The sequence below is a fragment of the Erythrolamprus reginae genome, chromosome 12, assembly GCF_031021105.1.
Source record: "Erythrolamprus reginae isolate rEryReg1 chromosome 12, rEryReg1.hap1, whole genome shotgun sequence".
NCBI lineage: Eukaryota > Metazoa > Chordata > Lepidosauria > Squamata > Dipsadidae > Erythrolamprus > Erythrolamprus reginae.
Window position 1 is genome coordinate 33,227,347 of NC_091961.1, and position 14,494 is coordinate 33,241,840.

At 46.1% G+C, this 14,494-nt stretch overlaps 1 protein-coding gene across 1 annotated transcript; it reads left to right on the top strand.

Annotated features, from left to right (window-relative positions):
* The first annotated feature begins 2,700 nt into the window (after nt 1-2,700).
* Nucleotides 2,701-13,430, top strand: LOC139174598 (5-hydroxytryptamine receptor 3A-like). The gene is made up of 9 exons (XM_070765052.1): nt 2,701-2,767; nt 6,395-6,561; nt 6,742-6,786; nt 6,981-7,090; nt 9,498-9,667; nt 10,107-10,267; nt 10,979-11,189; nt 12,716-12,949; nt 13,141-13,430. Exons 1-9 carry the CDS (start codon nt 2,701-2,703, stop codon nt 13,428-13,430), a joined length of 1,455 nt encoding a protein of 484 aa, XP_070621153.1.
* Nucleotides 13,431-14,494: the final 1,064 nt, after the last annotated feature.

A 14,494-nucleotide genomic window follows, 5' to 3' on the forward strand; every position in this document is an offset into this window, starting at 1 on the left:
CTCCCTCCCTCCTTCCTTCCTCTCTCCTCCCTCCCTCCCTTCCTTTCCTCCCTCCCTCTCTCCTTCCTTCCTTCCCTCCCTCCCTCTCTCCTTCCTTCCCTCCCTCTCTCCTTCCTTCCTTCCTTCCTTTCCTGCCTTCTTTCCTCTCATTCCCATCTCTTTCTTTCCTTCCTTCCCTCCCTCTCTCCTCCCTTCCTCTCTCCCTCCTTCCTTCCCTTTCCTGCCTTCTTTCCTTTCATTCCCATCTCTTTCCTTCCTTCCTCCCTTCCTTCCTCCTTCATTCCCTCCTTCCTTCCTTCCTTTCCTGCCTTCTTTCCTCTCATTCCCATCTCCTTCCTTCCTTCCTTCCTTCCCTCCCTCCTTCCTTCCTTTCTTCCTTCCTCTCTCCTCCCTCCCTCCCTCTCTCCTCCCTCCCTTCCTTCCTTCCCTCCCTCCCTCTCTCCTTCCTTCCTTCCCTCACTCCCTCTCTCCTTCCTTCCTTCCTTTCCTGCCTTCTTTCCTCTCATTCCCATCTCTTTCTTTCCTTCCTTCCCTCTCTCTCTCCTCCCTCCCTCCCTCCTTCCTTCCTTCCTTCCCTTTCCTGCCTTCTTTCCTTTCATTCCCATCTCTTTCCTTCCTTCCTTCCTTCCTTCCTTCCTCCTTCATTCCCTCCTTCCTTCCTTCCTTTCCTGCCTTCCTTCCTTTGATCATTCTTGTTGCCCTTTTTGGCACCTTTTCCAGTTCCATTTATATCCTTCTTCAGGGGCGGTGACCAGACCTGTAGACAGCACTCCAAGTGTATTTGATGGGTGGCTATCATCACCTTAACGGCCAGCCAGCTGTGATCTTCTTTTATTTATTATCAACCTTCCATAAACAGCCCCCCCTCCTTCCCAGCTCTCTCCACTTTGCCCGGGAGGAGGCTTTCTATCAGCTAACAGAGTTCAGGTAATCCAATTAGCACAGCTTTACTCTCACTTTCACTGCAACGTGACAAGTGGACGTCCAGAGCCGAGTCCATCAGCACCACCAAGCACTAATTTCTTAAGTGACTCGGTGCTGCTCTGGGGTGCAGCTGGAGTCGGATGGAGAAAAATGAGGGAAGCTGAGCCGTCCCCTGGGCCCCCTCCCTTCTGCCCGGCTCCTAGAAGTTGTATCTCCTTCCCTCTACCAACAACACACCCCTCTTGTTCTGGGCACAGCCCTCGGAGCAAAGCCCCCCAACTCAAAAATCCTTTATTTTATGAAGAAATCAAACTCTTTGTTGATATAAGCACACATAACAAAAGCAGGTTTTAAAAGACTCGGAGAAGGGAGGGTTTTCTTTTGGGGAGATAAATGTCAACAAAGCACCACGAAGAATGTTTTTTATGCACCAATTCAGGAAGCTCAGCCTGTCCAAGGAGATGCTGATCTAGTTCTCCAGAGGAATCATTGAGTCTGTCACCTGCACCTCTATAACTGTCTGGTTTGGTGCTGCAACCCAACAGGACCGACACAGACTTCAAAGGAGAATCAGAACTGCAGAAAAAACAATGGCTGCCAACCTGCCTCCCATTGATGACCTGTAGACTGCACGAGTCAAAAAGAGTCAGTGGAAATATTGACTGACCCCTCACATCCTGGACACAAACTGTTTCAACTCCTGTCCTCAAAACGTCGCTACAGAGCCCTGCACACCAAGACAATTAGACACAAGAACAGTATTTTCCTGAACACCATCACTCTGCTAAAAAAATAATTCCCTCAACACTGTCAAACTATTTACTAAGTCTGCACTACTATTACTACTAGGTTTTCCCCATCCTTCCTATCACCTATCTCCTCCCACTTAGGACTATATGACTGTCACTTGTTGCTTGTATCCTAAGATTTTCATTAATATTGTTTCTTCATTGCTTATTTGATCCCTATGACAGTCATTAAGTGTTGTACCACATGATTCTTGACAAATGTATCTTTTTCTTTTATGTACACTGAGAGCATCTGCACCAAAGACAAATTCCTTGTGTGTCCAATCACACTTGGCCAATTAAGAATTCTATTCTATTCTATTCTATTCTATTCCATTCCATTCCATTCCATTCTATTCTATTCCATTCTATTCCATTCCACAATTTCAGATGTCTCATTGTATATTGTTTTATGACCTGCTGTGACTGTGAGCCGCCCCAGGTCCTCAGAGAGGGGCGACACACAAGTCCAATTAATAAAATAAATAACCAATAATAAAACATCCTCTGCTCCTGATCCCCATCCTTGAGAGGTCCATGAGCTGAAGACCTCCTCCGCAATTCATCAAGGCAGCCTCCCGTCAGGCATCTCCCCTCTTGGGCTGTCGCACAGCCTGGACCTGCCCCCAGGGGCCGTCTCTACAAGAGGCAGCAGCCAAGAGGACCCGTCCATGATCAGCTTCCATGACATCAGCCTGGGTGGAGAGCAGGCAGGGTGGGAGTCTCCTCCAATCTTCTCTGCCTGAAACTTGAAGCAGCAGAGAGGGATTTGATGGCCACATCAATTATGCATTTTTTAAAATATCCAACGATAGGGGAGAAAAAACACCAAGAAAGGAGGAGGACCGAGCGCACGCAGCTTCCTTAATTACATCTAATTTCTCTGCGGAGGCAAAGGGTGGGCGAGAATTGCAATCTGCTGTCCATCCACCAGCTGATCCGAAGAAGGAAGGCGAATCCAGCTCTTGCCAACCTCTTGGAAGCATCCATGGCTCCTTCGGCCCTGGGGCTCGCCTTGATCCTGCTTGCCGTGGCTTCCGTGGTGCAAAGCAAAGGTAAGAAGCTCCAGGCAAAGTCCAGAGGGGACAGGTGGACTGCCCTGTGCCTGGCAAACGCCTGGAGGGATTTCCACAAGTGGGTCAGTGTGTGTGTGGAGAGAGAGAGCCAACTGGACCATGCACACCTGTGCTTCAGAAGTTGAGGGACACGGACAAGCGTTGCTAGGAGAACGAGGGTGGGCAGCCCTTGATCCTTGGCGTGGAAATGTATCTGTCAAGGGTTTTGGGAGCTTGTGTTAAATATTTTTCATCATTAAAAAAAAAAGAAGTGCCAACGAAAGGGAAAATAACTAAAATTCTTGTGGATGTGGTTGGAAATGCTTGCTGCAAAATTCAGAGATGGACTCTGCCTAAAGAAGGAGGAAGGAGTTTTAGAATAGAATAAAATAGGATAGGGTAGGGTAGGGTAGAGTAGAGTAGAGTAGAGTAGAGTAGAGTAGAGTAGAGTAGAGTAGAGTAGGGCAGGGCAGGGTAGGATATTGGAATGAAGAATAGAATAGAATAGAATAGAATTCTTTATTGGCCAAGTGTGATTGGACACACAAGGAATTTGTCTTTGGTGCAGATGCTCTCAGTCTACATAAAAGAAAAAGAGACATTTGTCAAGAATCATGGGGTGCAACACTTAATGACTGTCATAGGAGTCAAATAAGCAACCAGGAAACAATCAATATTAATATTAATCAATATTAATAAAAATCTTAAAGATAAAAGCAGCAAGTTACAGTCATACTGTCCTAAGTGGGAGGAGATGGGTGATAGGAACAATGAGAAAAACCTAGTAGTAATAGTAGTGCAGCCTAAGTAAATAGTTTGACAGTGTGGAGGGAATTATTTATTTAGCAGAGTGATGGCGTTGGGAAAAAAAACCTGTCCTTGTGTCTAGTTGGTCTTGGTGTGCAGTGCTCTGCAGTGACATTTTGAGGGTAGGAGTTGAAACAGTTTATGTCCAGGATGTGAGGGGGTCAGTCAATATTTACACATATTAAGGAAGGGTAGCCTGGTGCAGACATGTCTTAAAGTAGAGTTCCATGTTCAGAAGTCTACTTCTAAAGAAAAGATGTAGAAGATGGGACTTGCTCTCCTGCCCAGGGATAGGAAGCCAGGCTTGGAAACGAGATGGTCTGGAGACCTTTGGTACAAGCAGTCTTGTAGATTCCTCCAGAACCAAGACTGTTTCATGGAAGCGCATGGTTTTATTTATTTATTTATTTATTTATTTATTTATTTATCTATCAGATTTGTATGCTGCCCCTCTCCGCAGACTCGGGGCGGCTCACAGCAACAACAATACAATGTAAACAAATCTAATATTTAAGTTAATTTAAAAAACCCCAGTTTAGAAACCAACCATACATACTGACATACCGTGCATAAATTTTATAAGCCTAGGGGGAGGGAAAAAGTCAATTCCCCCATGCCTGACGACAGAGGTGGGTTTTAAGGAGCTTACGAAAGGCTAGGAGGGTGAGGGCAACTCTGATATCTGGGGGGAGTTGGTTCCAAAGGGTCGGGGCCGCCACAGAGAAGGCTCTTCCCCTGGGTCCCGTCAAACGACATTGTTTAGTTTTCCAGACTAGCAACAGTTTTCTATGTCCAAGATCTTCCTGAATTGATGAAATGTATTTACCTGAGACATCTAAAGTGATGCCTTTCCCCCCGTTTATAATAATTCAGGTGGGATGGGGGGGGTGAGGCGTTGGAGGCATCTAAGAGCTGATCCTGGAGCCTGACCTGAGCCGCACAATTGCCCTCCTCCCTGTCATTTGTGCTTTCAAGGGTCACTGAGACAATAACAAAGGCCGAGCCCGCTGCACAGTTTAAGGAGTCCGTCTGCCGAATCCCCCTTAATTTGTTTTCCTGCCTCTCTTCTGCCCTCTCCGTTGTCTCGCTATCCAGCTGGCCCGATGTGCTCGTGCACAAGACAAACTCCCAGGCATTAGGGATTGTGTGAAAAGGCAGAGGGACCTGCTTGAAAAGCCACCGGCGAGCCTGCTTCTCCCAAGCCCTGGCAGATCTATTCCAATTAGGTGATGCTCAGAAGGTGCGAATTGTGCCCGAAAGTCATGTACGAGAGAGGCGAGACTTTGCAAAGAGCAGCTTTGGGTGTTTTGTCTCGCTTTCTCTCTCGCGTCACAAGTTGCCCTGATGAGGAGGTTTGTCTCCAAAGCCACTCTTTTGCTGCTAAGGGATGCGGAAAAAATCATTTCTGGAAACTTTATTTTTATTTTATTTACTTATTTTGTCCAATGCACAACAATACACAATGAGGGTTATAGAGGTTATAGTAGAGTAAAACATATTAGAGAAAGAATAGAAGTGAAAAGTTAGGAGTAGAATATATCAATTAGAGCAGTGTTTCCCAACCTTGAAGTTGAAGTCCAGATATCTTCAAGTTGCCAAGGTTGGGAAACACTGAATTAGAGAATAGAAGGATATTATGAGAGTAGTATAAGAATAGAATAGAAGAGAAGAGAAGAGAATTTTTATTGGCCAAGTGTGATTGGACACACAAGGAATTTGTCTTGGTGCATATGCTCTCAGCGTACATAAAATAAAATATACATTTGTCAAGAATCATGTGGTACAACACTTAATGGTTGTCATAGGGGTCAAATAAGCAATGAAGAAGCAATATTAATAAAAATCTTAGGATATAAGCAACAAGTTACAGTCATACATAGAATAGAATAGAAGAATAGTAGATACGATATATGAGATATAAGAGAGACTATAGGACAGGGGATGGAAGGCACTCTAATGTGCTTATGCACGCCCCTTACTGACCTCTTAGGAATCTGGAGAGGTCAACTGTGGATAGTCTGAGGGTAAAATGTTTCTGGGTTAGGGGAAGATACTACAGAGTCTGGCAATGAGTTCCACGCTTCGACAACTCGATTACTAAAGTCTTATTTTTTACAGTCCAATTTGGAGCGGTTAATATTAAGCTTGTATCTGTTGTGCGCTCTTGTATTGTTGTGGTTGAAGCTGAAGTAGTCGTTGACAGGCAGGATGTTGCGGCATATGATATTGTGGGCAATACTTAGATCATGTTTAAGGCGTTGTAGTTGTAAGCTTTCTAGGCCCAGGATTGAAAGTCTAGTCTCGTAGGGTGTTCTGTTTCGGGTAGAGGAGTGAAGGGCTCTTCTGGTGAAGTATCTCTGGACATTTTCGAGGGTGTTAATATCTGAGGTTCGGTATGGGTTCCAAACAGATGAGCTATATTCTAGGATGGATCTGGTGAAGGTTTTGTAAGCTCTGGTAAGTAGCTTACAAAAGAAACCTGGAGAGTGTTTTTCATAGGAAAGTGAACCCAAGAACAAGGGGGCACAATCTGTTGGGGGAAAGATTAGAAGCAACGTGAGAAAATATTGTTTTACTGAAAGAGGAGTAGATGCTTGGAACAAACTCCCAGCAGACGTGGCAGGTCAATCCACAGGAACTGAATTGAAACATGGGATAAACATCCATCCATCCTAAGATAAAATACAGGAAATAGTAGAAGGGCAGACTAGATGGACCAGGAGGTCTTTTTCCGCCGTCAATCTTCTAGGTTTCTATGTTTATGATGTTTGGATTTTGATGATTAGTTTTCTACAACGTCCTGCTTGGTGTGTTTTGCAGTTTCCCAGAAAATACCCAACAAAGCCTCCGGCTCCAGCAAGGCTGCCCTGCGCCAGCTCTCCGATTATTTATTTGCCAATTATAAGAAGGACGTCCGTCCGGTCTGGAACTGGAGGAAGACCACCAATGTGGCCATCGATCTCATGATTTATGCCATTCTGGGTGTGGTAGGACCCCTCTTCTTCCTCCCTTCTTTTTGCATCCTTGGATACATAAAGCCAACTATCCAGGCTTGAGTCATGGGGAAACCCTCCTTCCATCCCAATCTTGGCTAGTTTGCAGTTTGCTACTTTGGTAGCAGGCCGAGCCTTCCTTCAGCCTTAACTGTCTTTCTCTGCTTCCCGCAGGATGAAAAAAACCAAGTTTTGACCACCTACATTTGGTACAGGCAGGTAAGGAGGCCGAGCCCCCTCTGGTAGCATCACCTCCCACTTCCTCTCCTTCCTTGTTGTTTCTCCTTCCCTCCTTTGTGCTAAGCACGGTTGGTTTAATCGTGGATTGTTAGCCTAACATTGTTCGAACGGTTCAACATCTCCTTGTGGGGGCTAAACACAACATCTCCCACCATTTCTCATCCAATGTGCAGCACTGGGTGGACGAATTCTTGAAATGGAACCCGCACGACTTTGACAACATCACCCAGTTGTCGGTCCCCACCGAAGCCATCTGGGTCCCAGATATCCTGATCAACGAATTGTAAGTCTGCAAAAAAACAACAACAACTTCTTGGACTCCCTTCCCTTAGTACACTGCCACCTCTACCTAAGAGCCCCTGGACTTAAGAACTTTTCTAGATAAGAACCGGGAATTCAAGATTTTTTTGCCTCTTCTCAAGAACCATTTAACACTTACAAACCTGACCCTTCAAAACTGTAACCGGAAAAGGTGGGGAGAAGCCTCCGTGGGGCCTCTCTAGGAATCTCCTGGGAGGAAACAGGGCTGGAAAAACCAGGGAGAAGCCTCCATGCGGCCTCTCTAGGAATCTCCTTGGTGGAAACAGGGCCAGAAAAGCTGGGAAGAAGCCTCCGTGGGGCCTCTCTAGGAATCTCCTGGGAGGAAACAGGGCCAGAAAAGCCAGGGAGAAGCCTCCATGGGGCCTCTTTAGGAATCTCCTGGGAGGAAACAGGGCCAGAAAAGCCGAGAAGAAGCCTCCGTGGGGCCTCTTTAGGAATCTCCTGGGAGGAAACAGGGCTGGAAAAGGCAGGGAGAAGCCTCCATGGGGCCTCTCTAGGAATCTCCTTGGAGAAAACTGGGCCAGAAAAACTGGGTAGAAGCCTCTGTGGGGCCTCTGTAGGAATCTTCTGGGAGGAATCAGGGCCTCCACCCTCCCTGTGGTTTCTCCAATCGCATGCCTTATTTGCTTTTACATTGATTCCTATGGGAAAAAAATTGCTCCTTCTTACAAACTTTTCTACTTAAGAACCTGGTCACGGAAGGAATGAAGGTCGTAAGTAGAGGCACCACTGTATTCCCGGCCCTGCTTTTCCTTGGCTCATAGCTGGCTCCTTCTTCTGTGTGCTGCACATTGCAGATGGAGAGGAGGCTGAGGAATTGGGAAGGCTCCAGGAATGGAGAACTATAAACAACCATAATTACCCTCCCTGGGCTGGGCGTTCGGAGGAAGTCTTTTTTGGAGACAATGAAAGGGGCAGCTGCGGAGACGCCAAACTCCTCTGGAAAGAGTCCGAGGAGGCATCTCGGGTGCCAACGGACCTTCGATGCCTGCTATTGCCAGACCTTTGCAAGGAGGGCTCGGAGGGTCCTTCTCCCCCACTTTGCAGAGCAATTTATGAATGTCAAACGGCTTCAGTGGCCAACCCGCATTTTCCTAGAGCAACACGATGTACAGAAGCCACCAGGCAGCCCAAATGTTCCTTGTTTGTTCTGCTTTTCTCTTCCTCCCGATCCGAATGTTGTTTTTTTAAATAGACTTTCTTTGCACAAATGAATTAATGGGAAGCAGGCAAGTTGCCCAACAGAGTTGTTTTCCTTTTAAGGTCCCCTTTCTCGAGGGAATCCCTTCACCACCTTGAAAAAACCCGGCCTGGGGATGTTCCAGGATCGATCTGCATTTAGGAATGCGCCTATAGGTTAGACCAGTGATGGAAAACCTATGGCATGGGTGCCACAGGTGGCATACAGAGCCATATCTGCTGACACATGAGCCGTTGCCCTAGCTCCGCTCCAATGAGCATGTGTGTGCCGGCCAGCTGGTTTTTGGCTCACACAGAGGCTCTGGGAGGGCGTTTTTGGCTTCCAGCAAGCCTCCAGAGGGATGGGGAGGGAGTTTTTACCTTTTTCTGGCTCCAGAGAAGCCTTTGGAGCCTGGGGAGGGGGAAACACAAGCCCACTGGGCCCACCAGAAGTTGGGAAACAGGCCGTTTCCGGTCTCCAGAGGGCCTCCGGGGGAAGCTGTTTTCATCCTCCCCGGGCATTGAATTATTATTATTTTTTAAAAAATAAATTTTATTTACATACATATATACATACAACAAACAATACAAAACATAAACATTTTAAAAGAAAAAAAATGGACAAGTGAGGCAAATCTGTATGATGGTTCTAACTATGTACACATTCTGTTGCCTATCTGAAGGGATTGGATATTGTAGCCTAGAGGTTAATTCTGTACCTTACAAGGCAAAGATTGCAGGTTCAAGTCCCAGTGAGGGTATGGCTAGCTGATGAGGCCAAAATAAGGCTGAAATAGATCTATCCTAGTCTCCCTTATTTTTCAAATTAAGCAAAAACATGTGACACACCCACACCCACACACACGTAATAGTCTTAGTTAGTATAGATATCTTAAATCTCCATATTTCCATTGAACATTTCCACCAGGTAATCACTCTTTATATTTGTTAATTTCATATACTTTTCTCTAACCAGCAGTAAAATAAATCCCAACAGTTGTAAAATACAGACTCTTCCTTGTTTTTAAGTTCTAAAGTTAATTTGTCATTTAGCCATTGAATTATGAATGTGGGCACTCGCGCATGAGCATGCACCCATGCTCTTTCGGCACCTGTGTAAAAAAAAGGTTCGCCATCACTGAGTTAGCTTGTTTCTTGAGTTCCTCTTTCTCCTCTTCTGCTTCCCACAGCGTGGACGTGGGCAAATCCCCCGAAATCCCCTACGTCTACATCCTCTACAATGGGGAGGTGAGGAATCTCAAGCCTGTCCAAGTGGTGACCGCCTGCAGCCTGGACATCTACAACTTCCCCTTTGATGTGCAGAACTGTTCTCTGACCTTCACCAGTTGGCTACATAACAGTAGGTCCCAAGCTGTTTGCAATCAGTTTTATTTATTTTTTAGTCCTTCCACATCTCACGTCACGAGCGTTTGCTTTCTGGGTTTCATACGCCCGTACAATAATCTTCACCATGTTTTTTCTTAATTAGTTACAATTTATTATCATTTCATTTTTTAATAAACCTGTTAAGTCGGGCTTCACATTACGAGCCCCAATTAAGTCCGAAGTGTAAATTCAAACACACACACTGTTGTAAAGTAAACAGAGAGTCGGTTTATCAAAAGAAAAATATTGTACACACACACTTTCATCAGCCAAAGTGCTCTCCCACAAACCACAAGCCTGGAATGCTGTGAAAAGCAAAAACAAAAACAAAAGCAGAGCAGATAAAAGGCAGTTGTGAAGATGTCACAGCCACCCCCCTTCTTTGGCATCCTTTCCCATTTCTTTATCCTCAGTACGAGACATCAACCTCTCCTTGTGGAGGAGCCCAGAAGAGGTGAGAAATGACCGGAGCGTCTTCATGAACCAGGGTGAATGGGAACTTCTCCACGTGCTCAGCCAATTCCGAGAATTCAGTGTTGGGGACAATGATTACTATGCCGAGATGAAGTTCTTCGTAAGTTGTTGGGATGGGCATTGGAGGGGGGAGCTGAGTTGGGTGTCAGGAGCACCATTGGCACAGGAACTGCCCCAAAGACCTGACGCAGGAGGAGAAAGACTAATAAGTGTTGTGAGTGCTCCTTGCCAGATGAAGCAGAGAGTGAGAGTGAGTGAGAAAGTGGTCTGAATGAGCCTGAGGAACTACTAGAGGGGGCTGATAGGTCAATGGAGGAGTGGTCACAGAGGATGAGGAAGACATTAGGGTGGAAAGTCAGTGGATAGACCCTTGGTATAGAGATTGCTCAGAAGGCGAGAGGAGTTACATAGTAAAAGGTATTAGTGAATTGACTAAGCCTCTTTGAGGTGTGACGTCACTTCCAGGCAGTATAAAGGTGAAGGATTGTGGGAAATGGAGTATGGAGATTCAATGTTGTTCAACGGAAGAGACGTGAAACTGGGGGTGTGCTTGAACAAAGCTTTAAAACCACGATTTCTGCCTCAATAACACTCCCAGAATTCATAGCTGGCTGGAGAATTCTGGGAGTTGAAGTCCACAAGTCTTAAAGTTGCCAAGTTTGGGGACCCCTGGTCTAGAAACTGCAGCTGGAATGGCATGTGAATAAAACGGCTGTTAATCTTTGTGGAGCCAGTGTGAAAGCTTCGCTCCGGGCCTCCCCACTTCTGGAGAACATCCAAAGCATCCAGATCTCTCTTTCTGTCCTGACAGGTGGTCATCCGGAGGCGCCCCCTTTTCTATGCGGTCAGCCTACTGCTCCCCAGTATTTTCCTAATGGTCATGGACATTGTGGGCTTCTACCTGCCCCCTGACAGTGGGGAAAGAGTCTCGTTCAAGATCACCCTGCTCCTGGGCTACTCGGTTTTCCTGATCATTGTTTCCGACACGCTGCCTGCCACGGCTATCGGGACCCCCCTTATAGGTAGGAGAGTCACAACGACACCAATGTAGGCTTTCATGCTTTCACATGGTGCTTTACAGCATTCTCTGGGTGCATTGCAATCTCAGCCTGTGGCAGCCAACAATCTCATCTTACCAACCTCGGAACGATGGTAGCAGGGGAGGGGTGCACAAATTTTTACTACCACACTGTGGCCGTGGCTTATTTGTGGGTGTGGCTTGCCGGACATGTGACCAGGTGGGAGTGGCTTGATAATCATGTGACCCAAAGGTCATGTGACTGACTTAAAGTTGGCCAACTTGACGTCACTCATGTCAAGGGTTAGAGTTAGGGTGCCTGGCCTCTCCTCACTCAAAGAGATACAATTTCCCTCTCTATTTACTATTACTGGACATCCAAAACATACTCTTTAATTCTATGTATCTATGCCACATGTGTATATACATATTACACACAGGTAGACAAAAATGTGCATTATCTATATAGTATGTAACTGTATGCAAACACACGCACAGCTCTTCTAAAATTGTATACTGCACGAATCCAAAAGAGGGCTGTGAAAATATTGACTGACCCCTCGCATCCTGGACATAAACTGTTTCACCTCCTACCCTCAAAACATTGCTACACCAAGACAACTAGACACAAGGACAGTTTTTTCCCAAACGCCATCACTCTGCGAAACAATTAATTCCCTCAACATTGTCAAACTATTTACCAAGTCTGTGCTACTATTTCTACTAGTTTTTTCTCATCATCCCTATCATCCATTTCTTCCCACTTATGACTGTAACTTGTTGCTTGTATCCTTAAGATTTTTATTAATATTGATTGCTTCTTCATTGCTTATTTGACCCCTATGACAATCAGTAAGTGTTGTATCTCATGATTCTTGACAAATCTATATTTTCTTTTATGTACACTGAGAGCATCTGCACCAAGACAAATTCCTTGGGTGTCCAATCACACTTGGCCAATAAAGAATTCCACTCTTCTACTCAACCTCATTTACTGTGATAGGAAAAACAGACCCAGAGCCCAGAAGGTTCTGCATATCTGACCGTACCTGTAAAGGCCCATCACTGGATGGACGGCTGAGTCAACCTTGAGTCCCCATAGAATTGAACTCCAGATTGTAGACAAGAGTTCGCCAGCAGTTCTGCATTCCAACCACTCCACCATCATAAACTCCAAATACCATTATACTTTTTTTGCTGGGATGTGAAAACTTAGTGGGAACACTCAGTCAGGTTGAGGAATAGATAAAATCCTTCTGAGATCTGCAGTGCAATCCAAGAGGACCATCCCACTGTCTTTTGTAGAAAAGGTCTTCTGGCTTGCTTTAGGAAGCAGTGCTGGGAATGATGGGTAGGAGCAGGGGAATTGACACGTAATGCACACCTGGGACTCAACATCTTGCCTGAGTTGAAATCTAAGATCAGCGGAATAGATGAGAATTGAGAGAAATCAGGATCCTTGATCTGAGCAAGAGAGAACGTGGAGGTAGACATGAGGGCTTGCTGAAGTTTCTGCCTTTGCTCCTGCAGGTATCTACTTTGTGGTCTGCATGGCCTTGCTGGTGGTCAGCTTGACCGAGACGATCCTCATCGTGCGCCTGGTGCACAAGCAGGACCTCCAGCCCCACGTTCCTGACTGGGTGAAGCGTTGGGTCCTGGAACGGGCAGCCACTCTGCTCTGCGTCCGAGACAGGAAAGCCCTCCACCCCGTCTGCTCCCAAAGCTCAAACATCTCCAGGAACGTGGAGAATAATGACAGCACAGGTGAGGAGCCCCTCCCCCCATCACAGCACAGTCACTCAAGTCCACAAGTTGCCAAGTTTGGGGACTTTCCCTGGGCTAAAAAAAGCCCCGAGTCTCCTCTTCAGCCTGCAGAGGGGTGGGTGGGGGTCCCATATGCCTCCCCTGGGTCCGGTTCAGCCGTATCCATTTCCGCCTCCATCCACTTCCTCTAGCCAAGCTGAACCACTACAGCTGTGACGGCAGCCGGGACTACGAAGGCAGAATGGCTGATGCAATGGAACCAGCGCTGGGTCACAGCCCGGAGTTCGTGTCACGCATCCTGCACGAGATCACGGCCATCCGTCAATTCCTGGAGAAGCGAGATGGGTTCCGGGGTATCGCCTGCGAGTGGCTGCAGGTGGGCTACGTTTTGGATGCCCTCCTCTTCCGCGCCTACTTGGTGGCCGTGTTGGCCTACAGCATCACGCTTGGCACACTGTGGTCCATCTGGCAGTATGCCTGAGGCACCGGGAAGTGCTCAGCAAATCACCCGCTACCAATTCTCAATTCAAAGTGTTGGCCATCACCTATAAAGCCCTACATGGCATCAGGCCAGATTACCTGTGGGACCGTCTTCTGCTGTGTGAATCTCAGTGACTGGTCAGGTCCCAAAGAGTCGGCCTTCTCCAGATCCCGTCAACTAGACAATGTCGCTTGGTGGGGCCTAGGGGAAGAGCCTTCTCTGTGGTGGCCCCGGCCCTCTGGAAACAGCTCTCCCCAGAGATTCCCACTGCTGCCACCCTTATTGCCTTCTGCAAGAGTCTTAAGACTCACTTATGTCACCAGGCTTGGAGCAATTAGGTCTCAGCCCCTGGCCAATAAATGTAATGTAAGGCTGGGATCTGAATTCGTATGATTGATTTTTAATATATTAGAAACCTAGAAACCTAGAAGATTGACGGCAGGAAAAGACCTCCTGGTCCATCTCGTCTGCCCTTATACTATTTCCTGTATTTTATCTTAGGACGGATCTATGTTTATCCCAGGCATGTTTACATTCAGTGACTGTGGATTGACCAACCACGTCTGCTGGAAGTTTGCTCCAAGCATCTACTACTCTTTCAGTCAAATAATATTTTCTCACCTTGCTTCTGATCTTTCCCCCAACTGACCTCAGATTGTGCCCCCTTGTTCTTGGGTTCACTTTCCTATTAAAAACACTCCCCTCCTGAACCTTAAGGATTTTAGGTTATGTAGCTTTAATTAATTAGATTGGTCTTTGTATTTATTGTTTTGTATTATATGCTGTAAGACGCCCTGAGTCTTTATAAATAAATAAAAAATAACAAAATAACAAAATAACAAACAAATAAATAAATAAATAAATTTAGGAATGAATATTGGTTAAACTTTCAGGTTGCCCATAAAGTCCTAAACCAGAATCTGTCTTGCTGAGAGGGAAGGGTACCAATTATTGTAAAGCTCTTTATCCCAGCTTTTTACATTTGAGGCTATATATTCTTTTTTTTTTCAGTTAGGTTTTTCTAAGGGCTTTTTCTTCTTGTCTTTAACAGTGCAATCTCTTTA

Bases quoted from the DNA above. Each gene is read 5' to 3' on its own strand.
- LOC139174598 (XM_070765052.1), top strand. From the start codon at position 2,701: ATGGCTCCTTCGGCCCTGGGGCTCGCCTTGATCCTGCTTGCCGTGGCT. The intron at 9,668-10,106 runs GTAGGTCCCAAG...CTTTATCCTCAG, and splicing joins CACCAGTTGGCTACATAACA to TACGAGACATCAACCTCTCC. The intron at 12,950-13,140 runs GTGAGGAGCCCC...CACTTCCTCTAG, and splicing joins GGAGAATAATGACAGCACAG to CCAAGCTGAACCACTACAGC.